The sequence below is a fragment of the Gopherus evgoodei genome, chromosome 15 (assembly GCF_007399415.2).
Source record: "Gopherus evgoodei ecotype Sinaloan lineage chromosome 15, rGopEvg1_v1.p, whole genome shotgun sequence".
NCBI lineage: Eukaryota > Metazoa > Chordata > Testudines > Testudinidae > Gopherus > Gopherus evgoodei.
In genome coordinates this window covers 23,867,156-23,883,674 of record NC_044336.1, presented here as the reverse complement: position 1 = coordinate 23,883,674, position 16,519 = coordinate 23,867,156, and the positions used below count along the sequence as shown (strand labels likewise).

The following is a 16,519-nucleotide window of genomic DNA, read 5'->3' as shown; positions in this document are numbered from 1 at the left end:
ATGAAACCCTTGTTTATGTTGCTGGCACTGTAATGGGATCTGGAGGTAATTACTGGAGCCTCCTTTCTTTATGAATGTATTTTAAGAGTTTGTCAAGAGCCTGGAATAATATACGTTCTTACATAATAAAATACTAATGTTCATGAATAAATAAAAGATTAACTTGAATGACACTTAAGCATGTACTTAAAGTTAAGCATGTGATTAAATGCCTGGGTGAACAGGGCTGGACTTAAGAACGTGCTTAATGTATGATTAAGCACTCTGCTGTCTCAGGTCTTCAGCTCCAGTTTTCCCATCTTTAAAATAGTTACACACTTTTCCATTCTCACATGAGTGTCCTAGGCCTGATTCGCCACACCCTTGTCTCTTGTGGAACCATTTATACTTGTACGTAATGCATGTAACTCACTACCACTGCTGAGTGTGGAATTCTGATGTGGTATTTTACATCTGCTTTGCACAAGTGTAATCTGCCATATAAGGTGCAAGGCATTGAAGAATCAGGCCTAACATTTGAAAACACTCTAAAATTCCCAGACGAATAGTGCTAAATAAAGTAGAGACTGATGTCTATCTATTTTCTGCAAGAACATTTATTTGTTTGGCAGCAGGAAGTAGCATTTTTTTTAATATGAGTGTATATAATAATGTGGTGTAATACAAAAGCAGCAAATTCACACTTGCTTTTCTAAAAAAAGAAAATCATCTGTACAGCAAGACACATTGGGAAAGAAAAGTAATCTAGCTGCTCTTATCCGAAAAATACAAGTGTTTGTAAAGTGGCTAAGGGGTTCTCAAACTGGGGCTCAGAACCCCTCAGGTTGCAAGGTTATTACATGGAGGGTCGCGAGCTGTCAGCCTCCATCCTAAACCCTGCTTTGCCTCCAGCGTTTATAATGGTGTTAAATATACCAAAAAAATATTTTTAATTTATAAGGGAGGTCACACTCAGAGGCTTGCTATGTGAAAGGGATCACTAGCACAAAAGTTTGAGAACCACTGGGCTAACAATGACTGAATTTAGATTTTTAACAAATCTAGAAGAAACCACATGCAGCACTTTAAAAATCAAACAAACAAAAAAAGCCCTTTGTTTTCTGTAAATGTGCCAAGCTACCTTTTAAATGTACGGGACTCCTTCTCTGCTTCACTTTTTGACTTCTACAGGAGGTCCCCGTTATAGTCTCCCACCTATCTGTTTTGCATATCTGTCGCTCATCAGTAGGGGAACGTGTTCTGATTCACGTCGGTTCTGATCCACATATCCGTTGTTTGCAGTACTGTACTGTAAGTTGCAAACAACGGATATGCAGACTGACGTGAATCGGAACATGGCTGGAGCATTGGGTGGGTGGAGTGGGGAAAGCCCCCGACTCCAATCCCCGGCAAGAGTGCTTGGCAGAGTGGGGCAAACCTTGCACCCTGACCCCGTTCCCCGGCAGGAGCGCCAGGCGGGCAGAGCGGGCAAGCCCCGAGCACCAGGCAGGAGAATGAAGCGAGTGGAGGTCACCCGTTTTCCAGGAGCCCCTGGCCATAACATCTATTTACAGGGCTGGATGGAGGTAGGGAGAGGCGGCCAGATCGCTCCTACCATTCTGTACCCCCAGCAATGCCCCCCACATGGGGCCCACCCAAGTGTCCTCTCCTGCCTACACCACTGGTGTACCAGCAGGTCCCTGGTATACGTAGTTTCAGTATCTGTCACCCTTTCAAGAACACAACCCCAATATATACTGGGGACCCGCTTGTATAAGCTTTTTAAAAATTCTACCTCTCAACAAGGTTTTATCTGAAAACAAATGTGTGTGAATTAATTCTGTATGAAGGGGATAATCCCCTTCTCTCCTTCAAGACCCCACGGGCTGTAGATGCAACAGATCTGGTAGAGTCCTGCTGCAGGGCATAAGGGGCAGGCTTCCTAGCAAAGAGGGAAGAGATCACACAGCAAAGAGTCAGGGCTGTGTTTCTGCAACTACATAGATCCACCAGTCATTCTTCACCTCTGTGCAAAGAGAGATCAACTTTCTGCTTGCTTTGTTCACCTCACAGAAAGGCAATTTGGACTATAGAGTTCTCTTGTTGAGAATACAATAGAGTTCTGCTTATGCTGCAATGCAGGTTTTAAAAAAACGCATAGAGTCTCTCCCCTCCCCTCCCTCTGTGAATGTAAGGTATTGGGCATGGTAGGAATGCATGTTTGTCTGTAGATGAGGATATAATTACAGTATACTATGGGCATTGTATGCAATGTATATATTATAGTGGTAGCCTCTGGCGCCCCTGTTGTTAGGATCCATTGATGTTCCATATCTAAAACTTGTTTTTCAGAGATTTTTAACTTTCCCATAAAAGTTTTTTATTTTAGGTTGAAACTTGCTATACAAGGGGTCACACTAGGATTGAACTTTCTGTTTATAACATGGGAGTTGGTTTGAGAATTTCAAGTTATAGGAAGTATTATATCTATTCGGCATTAGTGAGGCCTCATCTGGAATACTGTGTCCAGTTTTGGGCCCCACACTACAAGGAGGATGTGGAAAAATTGGAAAGAGTCCAGCAGAGGACAACAAAAATGATTAGGGGACTGGAGCACATGACTTATGAGGAGAGACTGAGGGAACTTGGATTATTTAGTCTGCAGAACAGAAGAATGAGGGGATTATACCTGTATAATAGTAGAACTGACTGCATAATGGAGAATTTTCCACAGAAAAGTAACTTTTCAGCAAAAATAAATAAATAAATCAAAAACCAAAATATTTCAGTCAAAAACTGAAATGTTACAGTGTTGCCTCCTGGGACGTGTAGTTCACATGCCTCACACTCTCATTCTTCTTTATAGTGTGGCTCCCTAACTGGCTGTATCTCCCTTGATACACTCTTGGTGAGTGGGAGGCTGTACTTCAAAGTAGAAGATAGAGCCTAGTCCACGGAGGAGAATGGGAGACATGAGGCAACTGTTGCCTCATGGGAGTTGTAATTCACAGTGGCATTTCTGGATTGAAATTTTTGGTTTGGGGGCTGAACATTTTTCAGTTTCCAGGTGTTTTGGTTCTTTGGTATTTTACTCCCCTTCCCATGCCTCGCCTCCCAAAATATAATTTACTAGAAAAAACCGTTTTGAATGAAAAACTTATTGACCAGCCTCAATAACTAAACACATTTTAAATTACACTGGTACATACTAAGGTGTAAACTTTCCCATGTAGACAAGCCCTAAGCTATTCTCCCACCTCAACAAACAATAGAGAACAGAGCCTATTCTGAATTATAGCTGAAGTCCGTGTTGATAGGAAATTCCTTGTTGAGTAGCTGTAGTCATAATTGTACTTTGGATGAAGTGTATGTATTTTATTATTTGAATGAAGTTTTGAAATTGGGTTTGCTCCAAGGGCTGACAGCTTTGCAGTATTTGCGGTATTATACAATTAAAATAATAACGAATGCTTTAGAAGTGTTGGTCCCCATGCTATGTACAGTGTGGTTTCAGTTTGCATTCAATGCCTCGGTTAAAGCTGTCTTTTTCTTCAAAGGCACCAGCAGTTTTACGATCTTGTTCTTAAGTTTAATTGTTTGCAGAGATGAATCAAATGTGCTTGAAAAATGCAATATGTTTGCTTGGTATTCTTTTTTCCATGTAAGGAGGGGGAGAAGAGGAGACCCAAGGGGAAACTGTTCTCTAGCTTCATCTTCATTGTCGGATGCATCCAGTTCACCACTGGATACCTTAGTAGCAACATGAAACATTCCCAATTATCTACTTTTAAGCACTCGTGCTTTTTCCATTAGGAGGAATTTAGTTGGAAAGCAGCAGCAGTTTTTTGATGTGTTTTTTCCATTGGACCCAACAGTCCTGTTTTTATTAATTTGTACTGTACCCCATATTGATTTTCAGCAGACCAAAATCTAAGAACACCACCACACATGCAAAAGCATATGACTGTAGTTTCATTCAGCCAAGTCCGTGGTCTGTTAAATGATGGGTCGCATAGTGATTGTTGTCTCCAAATGGAATTGGGACACAATGGGAAAGTCAGTTTTCATAAAGAATGTTGTTCCTGGCTGGCACAGTCTCTCATAACGATCCTTCATAGAAAGAAACCAAAAAGTGGCACTTCATGGTAATGCTTCAGTGACACAGCACAAAGTGAAAAATCTGGGCTATTAGCACAGTGCAGGAAAACCTGGCACCTGCTCTCTCCCAGCAAAGTTAAAAATACACAGAGGTAAATTAATTAGATAATGATTTCTTAATCATGGCATCAGTTTGTATAACTTTGGAACACTTATACCCATCAATGATACTACCAATGAAGCCTTTTGTTTAGTAAGAATGTCAGACAGGAGCCTTCATAGACTGTAACTCAAAGGCTGATTGAGGATTAAACAACAGAATGGCCTAGTGGGGCAAAGGATCATAGTAGCCAAAGATGGGGAGATGCCCATTATGTCACAGTTGCACACCTTGTTTGGAAGGAGTGCGGGAGGAGGAACTGTAGCCTTCCTTGCATAGAGATAGAATCAGTTATTAAATTTGATGACAAGCTTGATCCTAGCCACTTCTGAGAAATCCTGTTGGCCTCAACTCCAGATGCTGAATGGAGGACATGATGATGAAATAGGACTTTGCATTATCCACCTATAATTGGAGCTTCCAGTGGTCGCCTTTGCTTTGGTTTGGGGGGGTTAGTTTGTTTTTTGAGTTTTCCTTTTACAAATTATGACTTAGCTTACTTTTTTAGTCCTATAATAATTAGTAGGTTCCCCCTCCCCTTTAAATAATGGTTTCCCTCCATTTATATCACAAGTTGGCCCTCTTTCCAGTTCTGTGTATGAAGGGATGGCTCACAGCCAATATGGGATAACATACTAGATCCACTATTCTGCAAACCACTATCAGCACTGCAGAAATGGTAAAGTTTGGGAATTGTTTGGTGAATGCATTATAAAATATCTATTCCCTATTTTTTCCCTTGATGGATTTATTTTTAATGTCCCTCTGTTTTCCTGGTCATTAATCAGATTTGCTTGATGATCCTATGGTATATTTATAGTCCCTTTTTGCCTTAAAAAAACTATCAGATAATCTTGTCTGACTTCTGTACTGAGCCTAATAGCATGTGCCTATATTCATTAATTTATTATCTTAAGTTTCAGAGTGTATCTATCCAAAGTGATTGTACTGCCCTATCACTGTAGTATCTTAGTACTGCACAGCCCCCCTGTGAGGCAGGGCAATGCTATTATCCCCATTTTATAGATGGGAAAATGAGGCACAGAGAGGCTAAGTGATTTGTGTAAGGTCACTGAAAACCAGTAGCAGACTGGGGACTTGAAGTGAAGACTCTGACGTCCTCGGGTAGTGACACAACCACTGGGCCATACTTCCTTTCTGTATGAGTAAACACGGATCCATAATTTGCTCTTGATTATCCTCTGTTGTACTACGCTGCCATATGTTGAGATGCCTTTCTTTGGCCTTGGAAAGCAACGTCTGTTCTGATATGTTCATTTTTGTCTTGTTAGCATTTTCTGTTTTTCTGCTTAGTAATATCAACTGATATTCTAAGTGCAGGACTTATTTTCTGTATGTATTGCCTAATCCTATTGGGCCAGATTGTGAACCCTGTATTCCCAATGCAATCAGTATTGCAGTCCTATTTACTTTAAATCATGGGACTAGTGTGTGTGTGTAACAGCTCACCAATGGGATTAAAGAGTTCACAGTATGGTTCACTGCTATTTTAATATGCTAATAAAAAATGTTACGGCTGAGCCAAAGAAGGGGAATTCAATTACTTTACATTTCCTTTTTAAAACACCTCATATTAGTTTTAGCTGGAAAACAACTATTTCCATATATCCATCATTGAGTTAACCAGGGGATAATTTAAGGGCTGCATGCAACTTTCAGCAATTCCCAGTATTCCATGAAGAGTTATACACAAGAGTTGATACAATGGGAAAATGAAAGAAATGTCCATGAACAGCTTGTCTGGGAAAGGAATATTCCATATGTGCCACTGTATTTCAAAATTCCCAGGACAGCACAGAAATACTTAGGCTTTGTCTACACTACCGGGATAAGTCAACCTAAGTTATGCTACTCCAGCTATGTGAATAACAAAGCTGGAGTCGACGTAGCTTAGGTCAACTTATTGCGGTGTCTACGCTGTGCTGGGTTGATGGGAGATGCTTACTTTAATCTTCTCATTCTTATGCAGTCAATTTAGGGATATTCAGTGGTTTGAGCATTGGCCTACTAGACCCAGGGCTGCGAGTTTAGTCCCTGAGGGGACCATTTAGGGAACTGGGCTAAAAATCTGTCTGGAGATTTTGCTTTGAGCAGGGGGTTGGACTAGATGACCTCCTGAGATTCCTTCCAACTCTGATATTCTATGTTAGCAGGTCTTAACTACACCTGCTAAATTGATTGCAGCAGCGTCGATTCCCCGGTAATGTAGACATGGCCTTAGCCTGCAAATGTAGTGTGGTCTGTGGTACGTATTTTGCTCCTAATAGCAAATCAACATATATTGAATAGAGCTCAAATGCTCATGTGTGCATTTTGAATCATATATTTGAAATCTGAGCTATGGCTAGTTAATTACAGAAGTTATGCCAAATGGCAGCAGCAGCTCACCAACAGGAGGGGTTGCAGCTCTGGTGAATCACTATGAATGTATGCTAGTCCTGATCATTAGCTCGCTGACTCTCAGACAGCCCCTTCTTCCCTATCACCCACATAAATCTCTTTGGTTTTCTGACACCCTGCATCAGATGAAGACAGAAGGTATATAAAATCCTGGGTGGTGGAGAAAGTGAATAAGGAAAAGTTATTTACTTGTTCCCATAATATAAGAACTAGGGTCCACCAAGGGAAATTAATGGGCAGCAGGTTTAAAACAAATAGAAGGAAGTTCTTCACACAGCGCACAGTCAACTTGTGGAACTCCTTGCCCGAGGAGGTTGTGAAGGCTGGGACTCTAACAGGGTTTAAAAGAGAACTAGATAAATTCATGGAGGTTAAGTCCATTAAAGGCTCTTAGTCAGTATGGGTAAGGAATGGTGTCCCTAGTCTCTGTTTGTCAGAGGTGGAGATGGGTAGCAGCAGAGAGATCACTTGATCATTACCTATTAGGTTCACTACCTCTGGGACCCCTGGCATTGGTCACTGTTGGTAGACAGATACTGGGCTGGATGAACATTTGGTCTGCCAGTATGGCCATTCTTATGTACATCTAATTTTTTGTGCAGAAAAGAGTTTCTGCTGGAAAGTTGTTGCAGTTCTGCCTTATGTCCACCAACGGGCACTGTGGCGATGGACCAAAGCAGCAGCTGCCTGCCAGGTGGGGAAGAGAGAGAGCCTGCAGAGCCTACTTCACAGCACCTGTAGGGCCAGGTCGGGAGATAGACAGTATGGGGCTGCGAGGGGGGAGAGGAATCACAGACAGGGGCTCATAAGGGCTAGTGGGGGAGGACAGACTGGGGCAGGAGCTGAATGGGAGTGAAGGCACAGGGCCATGGGTGGAGGGAGGTGCAGGACCACATGGGCAGAGGGGGAGGGGTTGCAGGGCCACATAGGGACGAGGAAGTGGCGGTGTGAAGGCACAGAGACACATGGGAACAGGCGGAGGGCGGATGGCTACATAGGGATGAGGGGAGTGGGGGTGGAGGGACACATGTGACAGACTGACTGACTGGAAAAGGCTAGGGGTCAGCCAGGGTCTGCATGGGCTGTGTCTCTCCTCTCTCCCTACCCCCCCCAACCCCTGTTCCATGCTTTTCCCACCCATATTCAACAACCCTCCAAGTTCACACCCAGGCTCCTTCCAAACAATTCTTTCCCTCTCCCTCTGCTACTCCATTACCTCTGACTCCCCCAAGCCTTTGCACTACTTCCAGGGGTGTGGGGGAAATATGGTTCTGTATTGTAGTTTAATTGAATTATTACTGAGTTCTGTATTAATATGCCCAGTAAGGAATCTATTTGTCAAAAAACATATTCTGAATCTGTTTTTGTTGTCTGTATTGTTACAGTCATACTTGCTGACAGGTATTTTGAAATAAATGACCAAAAATAATTGAAGCTAGTACGATTATATTGTGTCACTTTAACAAACAAAATATGCAGAATTTTGCAGCATTTGAAAATATTGTGAGCAGAATTTTTAATTTTCTATTGCAGAATTTTTAATCTTTTGGCACAGAATTCCCCCAGCAGTAAAGATCAAGGAACAAGTGTGTAAATGTTAGATTTGACTTCCATTTTCCTAAACTTACCAAAGTCCAGGCTAACATTTATAGATTTGGGTCTTGGTCCTGGAAACATGTATGCTTCAGAGGACTGATGCACATGCTTAAAATTAAGCACGTGGATAATGTTTGCAGAATTGGGACCTTGGATGCCTAAAGTTAGGCACCTAAATTTATATTTGGATACCTAAATAAGTTGCATGAATTTCAGGGGTGCTTGAGCATTTCTCTCTCTCTCCCTGACTTCAGTATGATTTTTAAAACCAACCCTGACCCAGGTAAAATTATGCAAATTAGTAAAAACCCATGGTCTTTTGGTATCTTTCTTTCTTTGGTGAATTTCTGGTCAAGCTGTTAGTATTTGATCACCATTTTTACAATATGTTGATGGTAATAATGGCATTTCTTGTTCCTGAGGGCTTGTCTACGTTTACCAAGGGGAGAGCTTAGGTAATACACCTCCCTGAAAGGTGGTAGGTATGTTGACAGAAGAAGCCCTCCCATTAACATAGCACTGTCTACACCAGGGCTTAGGTCGGTGTAACTGCGCAGCAACATAGTTATACTGATGTAAGTTTGTAGTGTAGAGCGGGGCTTAGATGAGAAACTCTTGTATCAGACTCTCAGTGGGCTTAGAAAGAGGTAACAAAGTCCAGAGTGGTTTATTAGCTCAGTGTCATGGAAAAGATTCTGCAGTTAATGAGCTCTGGGTAGAGACCCAGCTCTCTGGGTAGAAATCCAGGTTTCTTTGCACATACAAATGCAGATGTTTGTTGAGCTATCTAAAATGATACAAGTTGGGCAGGGGGGATGTTGTGATGGTGTTTAAGGCAGCCAGGCCCTGCTTTAGGGGCACTGGTAGGCAGGACACCCCACCTCTCCCATGTGTCTGGCCATGACTTGGGGGTGAGGAAGAGGTGTTGGGGCAAAATGTGCCCCCGCATTAGCCTGAGGGGAGGTGGAGGGGGGGTTACCTAGGCAGGGGGTCCCCCAGTAGCTTGGAGTGGGGGTGCCTGAGGCAGGGAAGTTACAGGGGTGGGGGGCATCCTGCCCAGATAATAGCCTACTGGGGGTTTGGGGGGGGGGGTTGCCTGGTCAGGATCCGCCCCCCCAGCCTGGAGGAGGGGGCTGAAGGGGCAGGATCCGCCCCCAAGCAGCCAGGAGACACGGTAGCCTGATGGGGGCTGTCAGCCCCGGGTTGTGTGGGCAGAACCCCACCCGGCCAGGCGCTCAGGCCTTGCCGCGGCCGCGCGGCCCCGCCCCGGGGGCGGTGAGCGGCGAGCGGGGCCCAGCCCCTCCGCTGGCGCCGGGCGGTGGCTGGGCGCTGCGGCCGGGCACTCGCGAGCCGGCGGGGCGGTGAGTGGGGCCGCGGGGGGCGAAGGCGGGACCGCGCCGGGGTCACACGGGGACCCCCCCCCCCTTTCCCGGCTGGGTGCAAAGCCCGCGGCGCCGGGGGGCCGGAGCCAGCGACCTCCCCGGGCGGGCCCGTGGGACCCCACGGCAGGTGGCCTCGGGCGGAGCCTCCGTGCGTTTAAACGCAGGGGGGGGGGGTCTAGAGGGTGTAGGGGGGGATGTGTGTATGTGATGCAGATTACAGATCATTGACAATACATTGATCCCTTTGGCTCACCTCTCTCCTGTCATACATTGGTGCATACTGTCTGCTGTAGGCATGGCCGGTGGATAGCTGTGTGTATCTGTAATGTCTAGAAGCAGAGAGGTGGAAATCACCCCATCCTCTCAGCTGGCTATCCTGACTGTCAGCAAGGCGCCATTGGTGTGTGTTACTTGTCTGTAATACTTCCATGCTTTTTTGTAGACCCTGTCCTCTGAGGACCTCCCTGTGCTCTGCAAACGCACCCCATGAGGTAGGTGAGTATCATTACCCCTCATTTTATAGGTGGGGAAATGGAGGCACAGAGTCTGGAATGGGCTGTCATTCAAATTATGGGCCTTTCGTCACTTATAAAACAGAGCTAGCAGGTAGGATGCCACATACCCATTGGGGGTTGCCTTTTCTGTATACCTGTTGGTTTAACATTTTATTGTCCAAAGAGTGAATCCCAGATCTGCAAAGCCAGTGGCAGGCTAATATGCTGGATGTTGGAAAATCAGGGATGTTTTTGTTTTATATTTATTGACTCTTAAACTCCCCCCACCCAAGTCGACTATCTATTGTAGTGCATCCATGCTGTACTGTATTGACTGATGCTATAGGAAAAGAAGGGTGAGAATCCTAACTGGATGCAAGCAAGTGAAACTTTTCATTTCATCAGAGCATTAGCGACTATATATGTTGTTACAGTCTCCCATAATTGTACAGTGAGCACTATGAAATGGAGTTTAAGCCTGCATTTTAGTTCTGATAGGCTTGCGTAGAAGAGAGAATGTGGAGAAAAAGGGAATCAAGGGACGGAAATGAAAAATGGAGAGGATCAAGATAGGACATTTTCCACAAGTTCACAGGCAAAGAAACAAAGACTGTCCGAGAGAGAACTTACAGTTAGGAATATGCTAGAAGTCTCTGGGCCGTGAGAGCCTTTGGCCAGATCAGAGAGGAATAGGAAAGTCTCAGAGTCCTGAGGAAAAAAAAAAGCCATTGTGTAAACCATTCTCTTAATGCAATTTGGTGGATTGTATTTTCAACTGATATTATCCTGCAATTAAATTGTCATTTCTATCTTGGAGATAAATGTATTGTGTTCGACCAGCCCTGAGGTCTGGCTGACATTCATGAGAGAGAGAGATGCAGTTCTGAGGAAGAATTTAGTTCCTTTTGTAAAATGCTTAAATCTAACACTTAGCTTAAAATGTTTAGAAGCTGGCAGACAGGATGAGAGCATTTCCCTTCTTTGTGGTCGTAGTGTCTGGTGCCTTCCTACAACTGGATGACCCGCAGGAACAATGAACTGTTTATCTCTTCAACCAAACGTATAGTGTCATCTTCTTGTGCCAGGATTTTATTTTATTTTTCATTTGGCGCTGGCTTGGTTGTTGCTTTTCAACCACATTTCCAAGTGAGGCTAGATTGGTGCATTACTTGCAGCCTAAACAAACAAACAAAAGCTAAGTTGTGAATGACTATTCTACAGTCTAGCATTTTTTTGTTTTTTCAAGTAAAGTCAGTGCAGTTGATGTTGAAAGGCCATTTGGTGAAGAAAAATAATCTCTCTCAGTCCCCTCATCGTCTATTTTTAGTACTCTCCTTGTGCTGCACTGATATAAGCATCCGCATCCCACATGTGAAAATAACTTAGGAAGACAGTAATTTTCTGGGCACTGCTTTGACTGAAACACTCCAGGGCCAGGTAGAGTAACTTCAAACCACTTTCTTTATCAGTGGTTGCAGGGAAGTCTAATATATTCTCAGCTCTCTGAAATGCAGTTTTATTTTGTGCACTTTTGTAGTGCTCCATGAGGACTTTATAAGAGGTAGAGTTAAGGATTAATTTAATGCTTTTGACGTTATTTTTGTCCTTTAACTAGAACTGGGTAATTTGAGTAATTACCCACTGAATGCATGGAAGTATTTTTACTATAATTGGTCTTAAATGACTATCTGGTGAAATGGGAACTGCCAAATTTATAGGCTACATTTTATTGATCTTAAAAGAGAGTAAAGTCTCTGATGAAAGAGGGCATGCAGATTTAGTCCCCAGGTCTGCAAATCCACACGAGTAAGTCAGCAGAGTTGCTTGGCAGCAAAAGTGTTTGCAGAATCTGATGACTTCTGTAATGTTTGAAATTCAAGAGCAGAATGTAAAACAACAGTGAAAATAAATACAACTAGCAACAGTTGTATTTTGAAATGAATGCAACAGTTTTTCATTCAGTTTAAAGTAGTTGATTTGAAAATCTCTACACGTTTCCCCATCAGATCTAATTATTAACATAGGTTGGCCTTTAGAGAACTTTTGTTTTTTCTGTTAACAAAGGGAAAAAATAGTGGAGTTTAAAATGTAAGGTGGATTTTGTTTTTAAATGTGATGCAACATATTCTAAATAGAATCCGTTCAGGAGATTAGCTTTTCTGTGAACCTGCAAAAATGACCCAAATGCTGCAACTAAATCTGCATGGATGGACTGTTACAGCCTCATGTTGAAGTCAGTGGGATACTGCACAAATGCAAGAGTCGGCCTAGATGGATTTGAATTCAGCATCAGGGCCTGTATAAGCCGGGAGTAGTCTTGTTCCCCCACTCTAACCTCCATGCAAACTTGATATATGCATCTGGCTACAAACAGGTTGTTTTACTTTATGTTTTTGGTGCCACAGGCTAAAATAAATCATGTCAGCTTCAGCTTAATTGAGCCTGTTCTCTTGGTCAGATGATTTCTGTGCTCGCAAAAGCAAGTTTCCATAGTTTAGCAGCTTAGTTTAGTGAGTACTGTAACCTTAAACTACCTGGTGTCTAAAAGGATAGAGTCAATGGACTTCGTTACTTGCACTTTGAATGTACGGCAAATATATGTGTATATATACCAATCATAACTATAGAGCATGGACTATAAACCTAAATAATTTAGTTTTATTATAACTCTATCAACATTCATGTTCTGGTGCCAAATTTGAGCAATGTCGATAACTGTTTACAACCCTTTTAGTGGCAGAGCATCCCAGTGCTGTGGGCTCTATTACTTTTAAATAAGGTACTTGACCAGTGTTCTCTTTCCTTTGGAAACAGAGTGCAGAGTTTATTGGAAACTGTACATTTTTCATCCATCTGTCTTTTTGAGTTGCCACATTCTTACGTTGTCGTATCCCTCTCCCCTTTTCCTCCTAGAGGATAGACATATTTTTACAAGTTAGTAGCTAGGAGGATGTTAAACCATGATACATGTTTCACCCTCCTTTTAAGGATGCTGTATCATCTCTTTACGCTGTCAGCCACCAGTTAGCTCAAGGAGATAGGTAGTGAAGATGGTAATGCTGATCATCTAGAGTGGCTTATGTCTTTAAAGTGATATGCAAACATAAACCAATTCTCATAACATCTCTGTTGTAGAGGTAACTACTGTTGTTCCTGTTTTACAACTGAGGAAATGGAGACACACAGAGATTAAGTGAATTGTTCAAAGCCTGACAGCAAGTCAGTGGCAGAACTGGGAGTAAAAATCCAAGAATGATCTCCAGTCTTGTGTGTAGTCTACTAGATCAGATACCTCTCTGAAGCTGTTTGTTTGAAGAATGTGTTCAGATCTGTTTCTCCAAAGGACAGTGAAGAGCACTCTTTTATGCCCCATGGAGCCAGCCTAACCAGGGGTCAAATTAAGGAAATAAGAATTGGTAGTCTTCCAGAAATTCACATATGAGATTGTATAATTTGATGCTTTTCTCTTCTTCCTTGCATGCCGTGATCATAGTGAAGTGGTTAACAAAGCTGCTTTTTATATTATCATTAGGTTTCAGAGTTACTGCACTGTTAGGATGAATGGGAGTAGTTGACACCACCCAGAAGTATTGCTTCAGACTGTCGGCAAACACAGGCACACAGCTCATTGCATTATTTTATCCTTGAGTTTGAAGTTTTTTTTCATTAAGGCTAGAAGTTTATTTATTGCTTTAATATGAAAACTTACTTGCTGGAATAGAAGATTGTGTTCTCAAAAAGACATATCAGAATGCCAAGCTTCCATAAAGCAGCCCAGTGCAACATCTGTCTTGTAATTGAAAAATGTGTCTAGGGTGTATATCTGTGCAAACTTCTTAACGTAATGTGGGATCGGGCTTTGACTGTTTTCCATTGTGTATCAGCAGTATAGAACAATATAATTAGCTGGCACAAAAATACTCTCTTTTTTACTTTAAAAAAACCTGAATAGGTACGACTAAAAGTTGTCACTTCAAATGCCTTTTCTTTTTTTTTGGTTTGTTTTTTAAAAAGGCTACTCTTGAAAAATGGCCGCAGAAACTGCAAGGGAGGCAGGGGTGTGGAGACAAACCAAAGCTCTTTTATTCAAGAACTACCTTGTTAAATGCAGGACTAAGAAGAGTAGTGTGCAGGTAGGTTACGTGATCATTTACTGGCCTCTGTCTGATTATGGTTTGAAAAATTAATTGACTTAGAAACAAAACTAAGCTTTGTTAAATTGTCTCTGAATATTGAAGGAGTAACTGATTAGTTTGAGCTCAGGTCTGAAATATATTGGCTCCTTCAAGCATCCTTGTGATCCTTTGGCTAGAAGTGGTTTATAGAAATAGTCTTGCTGTGTGTGTCTGTGTATGAATGTGGTAATTTAAGTTTCTGTATTAACTTTCTAGAGTGTATAACTGACCAATTGGGGTAAAATAACATTACGTATTTTAGGGCAGAATTACATGTAGTAAAAATAGTACTGATAAAGTAAAAGATTAAGTTTAGAATGGCTTGTTACTGATAAGAGCAATTAGGTAATAGAACTGCCTGTTGGGATTCCTGGTAAGAACCGTCCAAACAAATGTTTACAAATTGTTTAAATGATAATTAAGAATATAATGTTGAGAATAACATCATAATAATAACTTCAGAGTGCTATCTCATCATTCATCCCTGAATGTCAAAACATATTATAAAACATTAATGAAGCCTTATAATACCCATTTTGCTAATGGAGAAATAGTTGTAGGCTGACTAAGTGGTTCACCCAGTGTCAGGGTACAGGAGAGTGGCAGAACTAGAAAGAGCATTCACAGCTATAACCCTCCATTTCAGCATATGAACTATATAAATACACATAACTCTGGAAGTCAGGACTGAAAGGTACCATTGTGTAATCATAACACGAGCCCCAAACTTCACCACAGAACAATAAATCAATAAATACAATGATTAAAATATTGTACTGGAAGTATTTGTGATGATGTCGTTTCTAAAATTTACATATTATAAAATTTTGCTTAACACCTCTATTGTGTGACATACCTGGGTTTTTAGGGGGATCCACAAGGGTCAACAAGAGAACATTTAACTTATTTTTTTTTGCAAGACAATGCTTGGCTTGACTTGCTTAACTGTTCCATGACTGGAAATATATACAAGTTCTTTTTCATGTTCAGATAATGCAAATGTTAAGTTTATACCAAAAGCCAAATCATGTTCTATATAAGAGACCAGACACCAAAACAAATTAAGCCAAATTCTGCCATCAGCTTTGTCCATGTAACTTCGCCAATTTCAATGTAGCTGAGCGCAGAGATTGCTCTTTGGTTTATAACTTCTTAGGAGTTGGAATAGTGCACTTGCATCCTAAAATGGCTTCTCAAATTATCACTGCAGATTAGCAAAATCCTGTGGCTGCATCGCAGCAACAGCCAAGATTGAAATTATTTATTTATGTAGTTCGATAAATGTGCAGGAAGCTTTACAATCAAATAATTTGAAAAGGACACAGTCACTTCTTGAAGCGTTTATAATTTAAGTAAAGGAGAGATTTTAATTGCTGTCTTGTTTTTTGGGCTTTTTTTCAACAGGAAATCCTTTTTCCACTATTGTTTCTATTTTGGCTTATATTAATGAGCATGATGCATCCAAACAGGAAGTTTGACGAGGTGCCCAACACTGATCTTGGTACTTTAGATCGCTCCATGCTCTTGGACTTCATTCTTGGATACACACCAGTGACAAACATGACAAGAAAAATCATGCAGAAAGTGTCTTTTGAATACTTTGAAGATGGTATTGTATTAATTTTATTCTTCTACATCTCATGTTCTTTTTTATGTTTAGATGGAAAATACGATATTATTTTGAATGGCTGATCAAACTTGTCCTCTTCAGGTAGATTAGACAGTATTTCTCTCCTCTACTGCTGAGATCTTGAAGGGGCTGTGATGTCATCATTGTCTGCTTCAGCTGATGAGCATTGTGTGATGCCAGTCATGTGCTCAATCTTGCAACCTTACCCACAGTAGTACCCTTTCCTCACCACCAGTGATCCTACTGAAGTCCAGGATGACTCATCTGCATGAGGGTTTCAGGATTGGGCTTAGGATCATCAGACTAAAGAGGTTCTACCTCACACCAAGAGATTTACTGAGAGCGGTTGTATGGTAAATTAAGGAAGATATCAGTTTATTTTAACTAAGGCTTTCAGGTTTAGAGCCTGTGAGTACTGCAAAACAAGTTGTTTTTAATGAATGTTTCATTTAGCACCATGTCAATATCTGGTTTTGAAACTGATTTAAAAAACACGGTTAAGTTGTGCCTCCTCTATAGAACTGGCACAGCTGTGTAGCTGAAACTGATTCTACCCCCAAAACCTCATATGACCTTGTAGCTTA

The 16,519-nt window shown here is 41.7% G+C and overlaps 1 protein-coding gene across 2 annotated transcripts in view; it reads left to right on the top strand.

The window, feature by feature from the left end:
• The first annotated feature begins 9,554 nt into the window (after positions 1-9,554).
• LOC115635535 (ATP-binding cassette sub-family A member 5-like) overlaps positions 9,555-16,519 on the top strand; it is a 59,261-nt gene continuing 52,296 nt past the window's right edge. The window contains exons 1-4 of one of the 2 annotated variants that reach the window (XM_030534442.1): positions 9,555-9,615; positions 10,079-10,127; positions 14,146-14,263; positions 15,710-15,914. In XM_030534442.1, coding sequence (XP_030390302.1) covers positions 14,159-14,263; positions 15,710-15,914 — 310 coding nt within the window. In that variant the 5' untranslated portion in view covers positions 9,555-9,615; positions 10,079-10,127; positions 14,146-14,158. Of the gene's footprint in view, positions 9,616-10,078; positions 10,132-14,145; positions 14,264-15,709; positions 15,915-16,519 lie in introns of both variants that reach the window. The other variant, XM_030534441.1, reaches the window with a different exon arrangement.